This window comes from Taudactylus pleione, unplaced genomic scaffold, assembly GCF_031769625.1.
Source record: "Taudactylus pleione unplaced genomic scaffold, aTauple2 ptg000015l, whole genome shotgun sequence".
NCBI classification, from domain to species: domain Eukaryota; kingdom Metazoa; phylum Chordata; class Amphibia; order Anura; family Myobatrachidae; genus Taudactylus; species Taudactylus pleione.
The window spans coordinates 17,385,036-17,399,129 of record NW_028284417.1 but is presented as its reverse complement, the minus strand read 5'-3'; the positions used below and the strand labels follow the sequence as shown (position 1 = coordinate 17,399,129).

Genomic DNA, 14,094 nt, shown 5'->3' with positions numbered 1-14,094 from the left:
GACAGTTCCTCTCATGTGACAGTACTTCTAACCCATGGTAGCATGATTCAGTCAGCTGATGCTGTGCTCCAGTAATCTGCTACCCCTGGGTATAAATCCACCTCCAGAACTCCAGGAAGTTGCTGTTCAACTTCTTCTTCTCTGTTCCAGTGATCCCAGTGTTGCTCTGTGCTAATCTTTCAGAGAGTTACTTCAGCCTGTTCACAGTTCTCTAGTTTCCAGTATTAGCTTCCAAGCTATTCTTAGTCTGAGAGTAGTTCTCTCCCAGTATCCAGACTGTTTTGTTTTCTATGTCTGTGTGTCTTTGTATATGTGCTGCTAGTATTGCAGCTTCCTTGTGTCACTGAGGTGTCAGATTACCTGCTGGTATTAATTAGCTCACAGCTGGACTTCCCAGCACATATCTGTGTCAATCTGCCCTGTGTCTTGTCAGTGCAAATCTGCACTTGCATTTAGCATTCTCCTAGTGTATGCCTGACTTCTCTTTGTGTCTTGTCTCTGCCAATCATTTCCAGCATTCCCATATATTCTCTGAGTCCACTCTGCTCTTGTCTGTGCAATCTCCAGTATATGTCTGTGTTTTTCTGCATACTTAACTGTTTCCAGTCCATGCCTGTGTTATAGCATTCAGTTCTATTTCCAGAGTTCATTCATTCCATTCACCTCCAGTGCTATTGCATTCATTATAGTTTCCGGTCTTCTGCCATTCCCAGGTACCTGTCCAGAGGGCCGCGACCTGCTCACTTGGTGCAGCTGAAAACCAAATCCCAATTGGAGGGGTCACTGGAGAAAACCACCAAGTGAGTTAGACTCCGCGCCTCTGGGCAGGTCTAGCCAAACCTGGGTTTGGCCGCAACTAGGAGACCTAGTCTAGTCACTCCCCTAGTCACCCGAACCCCTCGGCTCACCGTCCTCCACAGAGGAATTCTTGCACTGGATCGTGACAGTTTGAACAGCCCAATATGCAAGCCGCCGGGTTCCAGGGTTTCAAGATTTACTCTTTCGTGTGACTGCACAGGAGACAGCTTTGCAATCCGTCAGACAGCAGCTGCAAGAACTCTCTAGTCAAATGATGGTTATTCATTCAGTTCTAGCTGCTTTGTCCCCAGACACACCACAAGTTCCGCCAGTGACTTCTCTACAGTTTTGTTCTGAAGTTTCAATTACACCTACAGATGAAAAATTTTCTGTGCAAGCTAGTGAACCTCTCAAGTGTCCTCTGGTTCCCCAATTTTCTGATATGCGTGACCCTGAACCTTTCAAGAGTTTCTACTGGCTTCTAGAACAACTACAAAATCGTCCCAAAATTTTTCAAGTTATTCCCAAGCTTTCTAGTGCTACCCCTGACTTGACTAACAGCTTTTCCAAACAAACTAAAGTAAAGCATCAAAGTTTCCTGCGCCCTAAACTTACTGAGGTTGAACGTCAGCGACGCCGGGAACTGCATCTGTTTATATTGCGGTTATGACGATCACTTTCTTAGGGACTGTACTCTGCGCCCACTGAGAAGTGGTGACAAGTGTGTGACTCCCAATGTCTGCGCTTTCAGTGCTCCCCATCATCCATCAGTGATTCCCGTTTCTTCAGTTACAGATAAGGAGGTGATGTCCACTGAGCAAAAGAAAGTTAAAGTTTTCGATTGGAGCCCTGCTACAAGATGCTTCAACCCTCGTCTAAGAAATATTGGGAGGATATTTCAACCTTCTAAAGTCAGGGACACTACTCATTCCATTTCTATTGGCCACAGCCCGGATTCCATTTCCATTGGTCCCAGTCCGGATTCTGTTTTTCCCAATACGGGACTCCAGTCAGTAGCCCCAGGAGGGGTCTCAACTTCCTTACCCCGAGTGGAGGTCCCAAGTCTCGCAGCCCAGGAGGGGGTCCCAAGTCTCGCACCCCAGGAGGGGGTCCCAAGTCTCGCACCCCAGGAGGGGGTCCCAAGTCTCGCATCCCAAGAGGGGGTCTCAAGTTCCACGCCCCAGAAGGGGGCCTTCGTTTCAAGTTTCATACCCCAGGAGGGGGTTTCAAATCTCTCACCCCAGAAGGGGGTTACAAGTGTTGTACCCCAGGAGGGGGCTTTCATTTCAAGTTTCAAGCCCCAGGGAGGGGTCTTCATTTCGAGTTTCATGCCCCAGGAGGGGGCCTTCGTTTCGAGTTACACGCCTCAAGAGGAGACCATCGTTTCGAGTTTCACGCCCCAGGAGAGGGCCTTTGTTTCGAGTTTCATGCCTCAAGGGGAGGCCTTAGTTTCGAGTGTTATGCCCCAGGAGCGGGCCGTAATTTCAAGAGTTACTCCCCAAGAAAGGGTCTCAAGTTCCATACCTCAAGAGGGGGTTCTGAGACACTCACCCAAGGAGGAAGTCTGTGTTCTTGCATCCCAAAAGGGGGTTTCATATTGCGTACCCCGAAAGGAAAAGCCAAGTCAGCTTCCCCAGAAGGGGGTTTTAGGTCCCATACTCCAACAGGGAGTATCAAGTTCTGTACTCCCGGAGGGGGCCTTGAGTCTCTCACCCCAAAAGAAGGTTTCAAAACTTGTTTCTCAGGAAGGGGCCTCAAGTCAAGTACCTCAACAGGGGTTTCCTGACTCTATAACCCAGGAGAGGGTTTCAAGTGTCGTACCCCAAGGAGGGGCCTCTAATGCTATATTCCAAGAGGGAATTCCTAGTGTTATGCCCCAAGAGGGAGCCTTAAATATTCGTCCCAGAAAGGGATTTCAAGTATTCCACCCCAGGATGGGGTTTCCAGTGTCATACCCCAGGAGGGGAATTGAAGTGTCTCACACCAGGATGGGGTTCCCAGTGTAATGCCCCAAGATGGGGTTCGTGGTGTTATTCCCCTGGAGGGGACTTCAAGTGTCTCACCCCGGGATGGGGTTCCCAGTGTAATACCCCAGGAGGGGATTTCCAGTGTTATGTTTCAAGAGAAAGTTCTTGTTTCAAGTTCTTCACCCCAGGATAGGATTTCTAGTGTTATACCCCAGGAGGGGATTTCAAGTGTTACACCCCAAGAGGAAATCCTCGTTTCAAGTTCTTCACCCCAGGAGGGTGTTTCAAGCCTCTTACCCAGAGAGAGGGTTCCTAGTGTCCTTCCCCAGGTGGGGACTTCTAGTGTCTCACCCCAGGATGGGGTTCCCAGTGTTGTGCCCCAAGGGGGAATTTCAAGTGTTATTCTCCAGAATAACTCAGAACCCCCTCTTGAGGTATGGAACTTGAGACCCTTTCTTGGGGAGTAACACTTGAAATTACGGCCCGCTCATGGGGCATAACACTCGAAATGAAGGCCTCCCCTTGAGGCATGAAACTCGAAACAAAGGCCCTCTCCTGGGGCGTGAAACTCAAGTTCTTATTTCAAGTTCTTCACCCCAGGATAGGGTTCCTAGTGTCCTTCCCCAGGTGGGGACTTCTAGTGTCTCACCCCAGGATGGGGTTCCCAGTGTTGTGCCCCAAGGTCGAATTTCAAGTGTTATTCTCCTAGATGGGACCTCAAGTGTCTCACCCCAGGATGGGGTTCCAAGTGTTATATCCCAAGATGGGGTTCCCAGTGTTATACCCCAGGAGGGGAATTCAAGTGTCTCACCCCAGGATGGGGTTCCAAGTGTTATATCCCAAGATGGGGTTCCCAGTGTTATACACCAGGAGGAGAATTCAAGTGTTTTACCCCAGGATGGGGTTCACAGTGTAATGTCCCAAGATGGGGTTCGTGGTGTTATTCCCCTGGAGGGGACTTCAAGTGTCTCACCCCGGGATGGGGTTCCCAGTGTAATACCCCAGGAGGGGATTTCCAGTGTTATGTTTCAAGAGAAAGTTCTTGTTTCAAGTTCTTCACCCCAGGATAGGGTTCCTAGTGTCCTTCCCCAGGTGGGGACTTCTAGTGTCTCACCCCAGGATGGGGTTCCCAGTGTTGTGCCCCAAGGGGGAATTTCAAGTGTTATTCTCCTAGATGGGAGCTCAAGTGTCTCACCCCAGGATGGGGTTCCAAGTGTTATATCCCAAGATGGGGTTCCCAGTGTTATACCCCAGGAGGGGAATTCAAGTATTTTACCCCAGGATGGGGGTTCCCAGTGTAATGCCCCAAGATGGGGTTCGTGGTGTTATTCCCCTGGAGGGGACTTCAAGTGTCTCACCCCAGGTTGGGATTCCTAGTGCCATCCCCTGGGGGGGGATTTCGAGTATTACATTTCCGAAGAAGAGTTCAAGTGTCTTACCCCAGGAGGGGGTCTCAAGTCTTGTACCCCAAGAATAAGGGTTTCCAAGTGTTACTCCCCAAGATGGGGGTTCAAGCATCATACCTCCAGAGGAGGTTTCTAGCTATGTACCCCGGCAGGGGGTATCAAGTCTCATAGTCCAGAGGAAAGTCTCAAGTTTTACATCTCAAAAAGGGATATCAAAATCTGTATCCCAAGGGAAGATCTCCGGTTCTTTACTCAAGGAAGAATCTTCTAGTGTTGTGTCAAAGTCAAACGTTTTAGTGCCCCATCAGTTAAGAGGTTCACAAAATGACGATACCACTATATCTATAGGTATCCCTCAGGATCCATCTGATGTTTCTATGCCCATTCTTTTTGATGGAGATATAACGCAGTATTATGCCTTGGTGGATCATTTCATCGCTATTATGAAATCCTCGCCATGGTCTGAAATCAAGCCTACTAATGTAGTAAAATTTATAATTTCATCTTTCCGAGGTAAAGCTTGGGACTGGGTTGAGCCTATTTATGATTCAAAGGATCCGATGCTGTCAGATTTAGTAGCCTTTACTGCGGCAGTCATTAAAGAATTTGGTCCAACTTATCCTTACAGTTCTCTCGAGGATACTCATCTCAACAAAGTCTCAAGTTCTGGGGTACCACCCGCTACTATTAAGCTCAGATGCATTTCTTTGAGTCCTTCTCAAAAAGATCCACTACAAAAACAACCTGTCCAGAAGGATAAGACTCAAGGAGGCATAAGGATGATGAATTATAACACAGATTCTGACTATGATCCTGAGTACGATGAAAAAACAATTTCAGTAGTTCCCATGAAAGACACTTTGCAACTTAAGTCTTCTTCTTCTTCAAGTGGTTCGAAAAAGTCTCGGAAAAAGAAGAAGAATCGATGACTTCCTGGTGACCAACCTTTCTTGCACCAAGTTGACTATTTCTTCCAATTATTAGTCTCAGAATCCATCTGGTATTGGGAACCTTGTTCTTATTGTATCTTCAAGCAAGATTTTCGAGTTTCCTGTGTTTTTCAAATATATTTTTTGTGTCTTTCTGAGGAGTTCCAGTTGAGCCTTTACGGGTGTTCGGTGCCCACCCTAAAAGGAGGGGGTACTGTCAGGGTTCAGCCTAGGATCGGCTTCTCTCACCTCCTTGCCGGCTTCCCCTGACTTCCTTGCGGTCAGACGTCTGGTGCAGTGATGGATGTGGGGCTGAGTATTCTGCCTTAGGTGCTTTTTGCGAGCTTCCATGGTCAACTGTGTGTGCTGGGGATCGGAGTTCCCATCATGGGCGCCGCCATGACAGTTCCTCTCATGTGACAGTACTCCTAACCCATGGTAGCATGATTCAGTCAGCTGATGCTGTGCTCCAGTAATCTGCTACCCCTGGGTATAAATCCACCTCCAGAACTCCAGGAAGTTGCTGTTCAACTTCTTCTTCTCTGTTCCAGTGATCCCAGTGTTGCTCTGTGCTAATCTTTCAGAGAGTTACTTCAGCCTGTTCACAGTTCTCTAGTTTCCAGTATTAGCTTCCAAGCTATTCTTAGTCTGAGAGTAGTTCTCTCCCAGTATCCAGACTGTTTTGTTTTCTATGTCTGTGTGTCTTTGTATATGTGCTGCTAGTATTGCAGCTTCCTTGTGTCACTGAGGTGTCAGATTACCTAGCTCACAGCTGGACTTCCCAGCACATATCTGTGTCAATCTGCCCTGTGTCTTGTCAGTGCAAATCTGCACTTGCATTTAGCATTCTCCTAGTGTATGCCTGACTTCTCTTTGTGTCTTGTCTCTGCCAATCATTTCCAGCATTCCCATATATTCCCTGAGTCCACTCTGCTCTTGTCTGTGCAATCTCCAGTATATGTCTGTGTTCTTTGCTCAGTGTCTTGTCTCTGGTAATCAGCTCCAATCATTTCTAGCATTCCCATATATTCCCTGAGTCCACTCTGCTCTTGTCTGTGCAATCTCCAGTATATGTCTGTGTTTTTCTGCATACTTAACTGTTTCCAGTCCATGCCTGTGTTATAGCATTCAGTTCTATTTCCAGAGTTCATTCATTCCATTCACCTCCAGTGCTATTGCATTCATTATAGTTTCCGGTCTTCTGCCATTCCCAGGTACCTGTCCAGAGGGCCGCGACCTGCTCACTTGGTGCAGCTGAAAACCAAATCCCAATTGGAGGGGTCACTGGAGAAAACCACCAAGTGAGTTAGACTCCGCGCCTCTGGGCAGGTCTAGCCAAACCTGGGTTTGGCCGCAACAAGGAGACCTAGTCTAGTCACTCCCCTAGTCACCCGAACCCCTCGGCTCACCGTCCTCCACAGAGGAATTCTTGCACTGGATCATGATACCCCCATTAGTGCAGAGAGATCCAGGTTTGCTGCAAGAGCCTGTGGAGTCATACTCCTCCTTGGATGATACCTTGTCAACTCCAGGGGAAAAGATCTATTTTGAGGGGTTGCTACTGAGAAACGAATTGAGAGGTGGAATGACCACGTGACTGGGTTTATGTTTAGGTCAGAGACTTCTAATCCAATCTGGAAGACAAGATCAAGACTGTGACCACTTTTATGCATAGCAGAATGAATGACTTGCGTGAGGCCCAAGCATTATTGTGCACAGGAGGTCTCGGCCAAGGTGTGAGAGCTCATCATCAACCCATGCATTAAAATCCCCAAGGATCAGCCATCTTTGATGTTCCAGAACATATACATCTTGGCCATATGTGAGATGGCTATGTATGTGAGAATAAAAGATGCCTGGCTCTGATATCAGACCCCACTGGGCAGAGAAGTCAGTTTGGCGGCGGCAGGTGGAGGAGGCAGATGTTGCGCAAAGAGTTCCGGCGGCCATGGAGGCCAGAATACGCAGAGCTCCGGTGGCAGTGCTGCTGGACACTGTGGGCCAGCAGCAGAAGACTGCGGCTGAGGACAGGTAGGCTACAGTTCCTACCTAGACCACCAGGTTGTCGGGCATTAGGCCCGTGGGGTAATTAGTGGGGGGGCGTTGTTGATTCCCTTGCCCTGGGCGCCAAACCCCCAAGTTACGCCACTGGTGAACACATTTCCTTTACATGCTATAAAGTATAAGTTATAGCTCTTACAATACAAATAGCTTGAAATGTTTCACTTGCAATATACTGTAAGTTATAGCTCTTACAATACAAATAGCTTGAAATGTTTCACTTGCAATTTGTTATAGCCAGGGCCGGATTAAGGTCTGTGGGGGCCCCTGGGCAACAAACTTGACAGGGGGCCAAATCAGTGATCCAAATACATACATATATATATATACACACACACACTACACATGCACAGTGTGTGTATAATAATATATATATATATATATATATATTTCATTTAATTGTGCCCGCCCAACCCCACAACCAGTAGCACCACCACACATATAAAAAAAAAAAAAAAAAAACATTATTTGACTCACCTTCCAGGCTCCAGGGGAAGGCAAGCACACAGCAGCAGACCCGGGGCAGCAGCTGCAGCTCCTGTATATTCACCTCCGAGGTCTTCAGATGCAGCCATCGAGGAAGTGGGCTGGCGTGGGGCTGCGCAGCGCGACCTTTGACGTCATGCCTGCAGTGCCGTACAGCCCCACCGCGCAGCCTGTCCGCTTTCTGAGGCAGCGCTGCGCTCTGAGTCTGAGCTAAAGTGCTCAGCGAGCGCTGCCCGCCTGCAGTCACCGGTGACTGCCGAGGAGGGCCGCAGCGGAGACAGCTAAATGCTGTACTCCGCCAGTCTTAGTAGGGGAAGGGCAGTAGTGGCAGGGGACAGGGTGTGGGGGCCCCCTATGTGTGGGGGCCCCTGGACGACCGCCCCTGTCGCCCTGCCTTTAATCCGGCCCTGGTTATAGCTCTTACAATACAAATAGCTTGAAATGTTTCACTTGCAATATAAGTTATAGCTCTTACAATACAAATAGCTTGAAACGTTTAACATGCAATATTACTTAATGTTGCTATAATGAATGTGGGAGTACAAGAAATTAGAGAAATATTTCAATCATTACCTTTCAGAGATGAATTGAGTTTTACGGCCATCCTTCCGATTAAACATTCTTTCAGCATTGACTCATAGTTGACCCAACGATGAACCTTTGAACATAAATATACATATCTAAAGGGGTACATTGTATATTAAATCATTGACATCACAACAAATTCATACACTAAAATAAAAGGTTTTATTACTGGCAACTCAATGTTCAGCGATTTACAGCATGTACGTGTCCAGAGAACTGTGCCACTCATAGCAATACGAATATCAAAAAGAGAAATCCTAAACCTGTAACCTTGTCAACCTGTCATTGTTCTCCAGAATGTTAATTCACAAATTTTTCACCACAGAAATTAAATCTGCTTGTTATATCATGGAGGATGCTGATGTTTCCTTATACTCTGTTACTATGACAGCAGAAGTAGGAAGTTAAAAGGCAGCCTAAGGGAGTTCATAGGTGCCAAAGGTTCTTTCTCACATCGTGGGCTTTGCTGCATGCTGGAACTAGGGAGCAACATAGTACTGAAGGATGTACAGGGGTCTATTCTAGCTCCGATGGGCACTATTGCATAATGATACCAGACCATATTGTCAGGAGACTTAAGAAGTACTGGCACTAAGTGAAATAATGGTATAAAATATTGCATAATGGCAGTGAAGCATACTTCCCAACTGTATTAATTCGCAGACCTCAAAAGGTGTTGAGTTTTATCCAAAAATGCAATTTCAGGGTGTATAGGGGTGCAGCTTCTGCAGAACACGGTGGTGTTTAGACAGATTGGGGACTGGGCTTATATTGCTCTCTTTGTGCATTTTTAAATATTGGGAGGTATGACTAAATAAAGACAAGTACTGAGGTCATTAATACATGGTGACACAGGGGGTAATACCGGTGGGGCATAAGAATACTGTTGTGCAAAACTGCATACTGGTGGTGTATAGTGACACAAAGAAACAGATAACTACAATGTGAGGACATTACATAAGGTAGCAGAGTAACAGTAAAGGTGCCCATCCACTAGCAGAGATGAAAACGACTGCACGATTACGACATTGTAATCGTGCAGTCGTTAGTCTGTGATAAAAACAAAACAAATAGAGCAATCGGCGCTCATAGATGAGGAAATGTTAGTATACCACTAGCTGCTCTCTCTGGAAGTATCCCCACTTCCTAAACAGATATAAACAATAATAGGATAAAGCGCTCTGTGGTAATGGATCTGATGTATAAATATCAACAAGGTAATAAACCAGAAACTAGCTGTAGTCCCATCTATTAAATATGTAGGTAATTGGTGACAAACTGGTTAGCAAAAACTTGAGGCTGTATGTTCAGTACCGGAATATTATTGATAAGAGATGTCGTAACTGGTGGACAATAACTTGAGGCTGGGTGTTCAGGACCAAAGTCTTATGAATATGAAAGTCTAGTGTGGCATAAATACCACTAATGTCGTAATTAATGTGTGTCTCTCCAACAGAATGCAACACGTAATCAACAAATACCATGCATCCCATGTGGGCAAAAACTGTCGGCAGGATGTTCAGAAATGTAATACCTTGTAGCAATATAATGATTGCAAATAGGCAAAAACTGTAGGCAGGTTGTTGTATAGAAAATGAACCATAACCAGAATACGTTTAAAACGTGACCTCTTCTCCTCCACTGCTCTCTCCACTTCAGGAATGGAACGTAGTATCAGAGAGACATGTGACACTAGAATTGCAGTTGCTTTAGATGAGGAATGTTTGCTTACCTGACCATGATGTCTGCTGGTCCTGTCAATCTGTGTCCGCAATCACTGTGTGTGCAGGGGGAGGTTATATTACTAAAAAATGACTAACCGTCAAATAATATAACACTGTTTATTCAACAGTATTGAGAAGATACAGAATAACAAAATGCCCTTCAAACAGGGATTAAAATTAAAAGTACATATATGCTGATATAAGTGTCCCAAAGCGTTTCATCTCTTCTAGAGACTTTATCAAGGGCAAATGATGTTCCCAGTGTCTAATCCATCTTATATAGGCAGCCTCCTAAATCGTCAGTCCCCATGTGTAACGGCGCCGCACTTCCGGATAATCATTTCCGGGTTGTGCGCGCCGCGTGTATGGGGGCGGAAATCGTGCAGGACTGCTCCAGGCGTCTGATCTAAATGTCAGGTCATGTGGCCACACAGGCGGCAGCATAGCTCACCGTACCGCCCTCCGATTACACGTGTCAGAGGCACCTAGAAGCCCGGCTTCTATGTCCTCAAATATGTCGGCGGCCATTTTTGATTGGGTTTATGTCTATATACAATCATTAGGATGGATAGGACATCTGTTTACAAATGGATGGATAATAGTTACATGATATAAACGATTTGTACATTAATGACCATATGGGATACAATCAAAAAATGAGGGGCAAAATAACAAGTTAAATTATATAATATTAACGATATTTAGATGGTGGTTCTATTTATCTGTAGATCATTTGATGTACATAAACATCAATTGAAACGGTAAACCGTGAAATTTACTGAAACAGTTCCTAGATGTATCACATTATATACCATTAATAAAATAAAATAAACTATAATCATCATGGTCAGGTAAGCAAACATTCCTCATCTAAAGCAACTGCAATTCTAGTGTCACATGTCTCTCTGATACTACATTCCTTTCCTGAAGTGGAGAGAGCAGTGGAGAAGAGGTCACGTTTTAAACGTATCCTGGTTATGGTTCATTTTCTATAGTATCCCTTAGTTGATGCAGTAAAAACTTTTTTTTAATATATATTTGTAAAAGAAAGTGTTTATTAATGAACAAAAACTTTAATTATCCATACTGACTAAATAAACAGTTTTAAATTTGATCCTTTATGGCCCTTATACTGTAATCAATGCTATGAACACTGGGACCCTAAGACCATAACATTTGACAGACCCAGGGTTTGGGGGCTGGATTAAGAAAAAACTCAAAAAAAATTGTGAGTGGGTTCACTGGCAATGCCAGGTTATTTGTAGCTAACGTACATTTATCACTTCACTTTAGAAACGGGCCTGTAAGGTGCGAGACGTTCCTGATTGCACAATAACCATTATTTGGCTAATGCAAATTACCTGGGGTGCTGCTGCTTGTCCTTGCCATAATTAGAGTGAAAATAATTTGCATTGGAATGCCAATCATACACACTCACTCACACACACATATAATCGATATATATGCACACACACATACTATACATATATATATATATATATATATATATATATATATCTCAACGCTTCAAAGTCCTGAGACTTTTTCTTCAGGATAAGTCACTGTTAGTGACTTACCCTGAAGAAAAAAAGTCTCAGGACTTTGAAACGTTGATGCTTTGGTCACACTGATGATTTGAATACAGCACTTTATTTATAACACTTGGGAGTGCCACCTCGTTCTTCTGTTTATGGGAACTTTGGAAATATATATAACAGTAAACTGTTATACAGTTTATATATTTATGTAAATAACAAATATGCTCACATTACCTGATCAAAAAGCTGGGTCCCATCTGCTCCTGCTGCCTTCATCAGCTCTTCTTCACCACCAGGATGGTATTCCATGTAAGGAGTAACATTATACACCAGTCCTGTAACAGCCAGAATACAATCTTGAAACATAGAACATTTCAGAAGACACTGATTTTAGAGGAAATTTCATTTTATTTTAAAGATAGCTTCATCATGACCAATTTCACCTAAATTGAGACAAACTGTACCTGTCACTGAATAAGAGAATTGATGTTTAAGTGTTCCAAAAATTATAATTAGGGCCCTGGTCATTTTAGATGGAAACCATTTGGGAGAAATGAGAGAAGAGCATTATCTAGTTGATGACATGGATTATGTCCTACATGACCTATAAATATATTTAGCAAAAACAATTCAGCACTATTTCTACAGCTAACAATGCCCTGTGGTGACTGGTACCAACCCTTTAAAGTGGCTACAACGATCACCTTAAAGTTGCTTCAATGGTTACCTTGCAATTCATATTAAGGACTTTCACGAAATCCACAAGTAAGGCAATGCGCATGGCAATGCTGATGGACTGTCTTTGGCAAGAATAGCCAGAACTCATGGGCAATTTCCAGTTACCACAAAATCATGGAGCCTATGCCACAATGCAGCCCTGAGTGCTCTAAGAGAGGAACAGTAGCAGGAAGAGAATGGTCCACTCTAGGTAGCCTAATTTTGGCCAGAGGAGACAGCAAATCTTGGAGCAGATCTGCTGGAGAGACATTTAGATGGGGTATTAAAAGATTAAGCGGGGTTTATGGAATAGGAGCAAATAAGCAAAAAAATAAAAACAGATTCCTAAGCACCTGGAAAAAACATGTTACAATATAAAGGGTGAAAATAAATTTATTATTTTTGCATGTAGAAAATAATATTGTCTGTTTTGTATGTAGCACACAAATACTGAGCAGCTTTGTGTTTACACTGAATATAGAAATGTAACAGGACACATCCCTTCCCAATTAAAAATCCTTATCCAGATTTTAAATCTGTGCCTCCTGCAAATGTGCTCCTCTTTTTTTTATTTGCTCCTAATTTTGCTTAAATCCCTAACCTCTCACAACTCATAGACGGGAAGTACACACACCCCTGCCACTGGATGTAATGAATCCAGGTTTGAAACCTCTCCAAGCAGATGCATGTGCACATGGATTGCATCAACATGGATTGGTTAAAGAGACAGGGGATGGATGTTGTAATGTACTCCAGAACTGTATAAAAACGAGTGCAACATATGACTTTGATTACTTTGAAGAATCAGTAGGCTGTTTGTTCCCAAAACCTTTCATTGAGAATAATTATTTGTAGAATGTTTTATTGTAGCAAATAAATAACATCAACTTGAAACCACAAGACAGCTTTGTATCCTGTGACACCCAGTTAAGATCGAACACTGGGCCTGATTCAGAGGCGTTCGCAAAAAGCGAGCGGCCATGATAATGGTAGCGATGGTCAAGACCATCGCGACCATCGGACTTGCGACGAGACCCTTGTGGTAGGGTCTCGTGGCCGCAAGCCCCAGAGAGCTTCTGGCTCCAATAGAGCCGGAAGCTCTCTCACTGACATCACTGGTGAGGTCAGTGGGGCCGCCCACAAACGGCAGGCATTCGCATGGGAACGCCTGCGTTTGTGAAGCCACTCCCCCGCCACGCCTACAAAATGGGGCGAGCTGTCGATCAACATGGACAGCCGCCCCTTTTGTAGTGAGTCCCGGAGTGAGCGCTTTTTGTGCTCGCTCCGGGGCTCACGCACGTGCACTGGGCCACCATCGACCCGATTGCGAGCGGGTCTGAATCAGGCCCACTTTTCCATTCTTCAGCAGTTCTCAATTGAGCCTAATATATCTGATCTCACTCTGGGCCTCATTCAGAGGCGGTCGTTAGATGCAAGCGGTCGCTCTGAATCAGGGCGGCCGCTTGCATCCTGAACGTCCGCCTCTTTGTCGATCGTTAAGCTGTGGGTTAACACCCACAGCTCTAACGACCGACATGGGTGATGGTCGCGATGGTCAAGACCATCACAACCATTGGGGCTTACGACCAGACCCTAGGGTAGGGTCTGGGCACTCGTAAGCCCCAGGGAGCTTCCTGTTCTGTTCGAGCAGGAAGTTCCCCACTGACATCAGCAATGATGCCAGTGGGGCCGTCCCCAAACGGCAAGCGTTCCGACTGGAACGCCTCCGTTTGGCAGGGCACGCCCCCGGCCCACCCAGCAAACGGGGCGAGCTGTCACTCAACATCGATATCTCGCCCCGTCTGCTACGAGACCCCTAACGATGGAACGCCCGTCGTAGCCGGGTCTCGCATATGCGCACAACGGAGCAGGCTCCGCCGTGC

At 45.3% G+C, this 14,094-nt stretch overlaps 1 protein-coding gene across 3 annotated transcripts in view; it reads right to left on the bottom strand.

The window, feature by feature from the left end:
• CYB5R4 (cytochrome b5 reductase 4) overlaps nucleotides 1–14,094 on the bottom strand; it is a 217,597-nt gene that overhangs the window by 119,761 nt on the left and 83,742 nt on the right. For all 3 annotated transcript variants that reach the window (XM_088470543.1, XM_088470545.1, XM_088470555.1), the window contains 2 exons: nucleotides 11,729–11,829; nucleotides 8,221–8,305 (listed from right to left, as the gene is read on the bottom strand). In XM_088470543.1, the coding sequence (XP_088326669.1) occupies nucleotides 8,221–8,305; nucleotides 11,729–11,829 (186 nt within the window). The remainder of the gene's footprint in view (nucleotides 1–8,220; nucleotides 8,306–11,728; nucleotides 11,830–14,094) is intronic.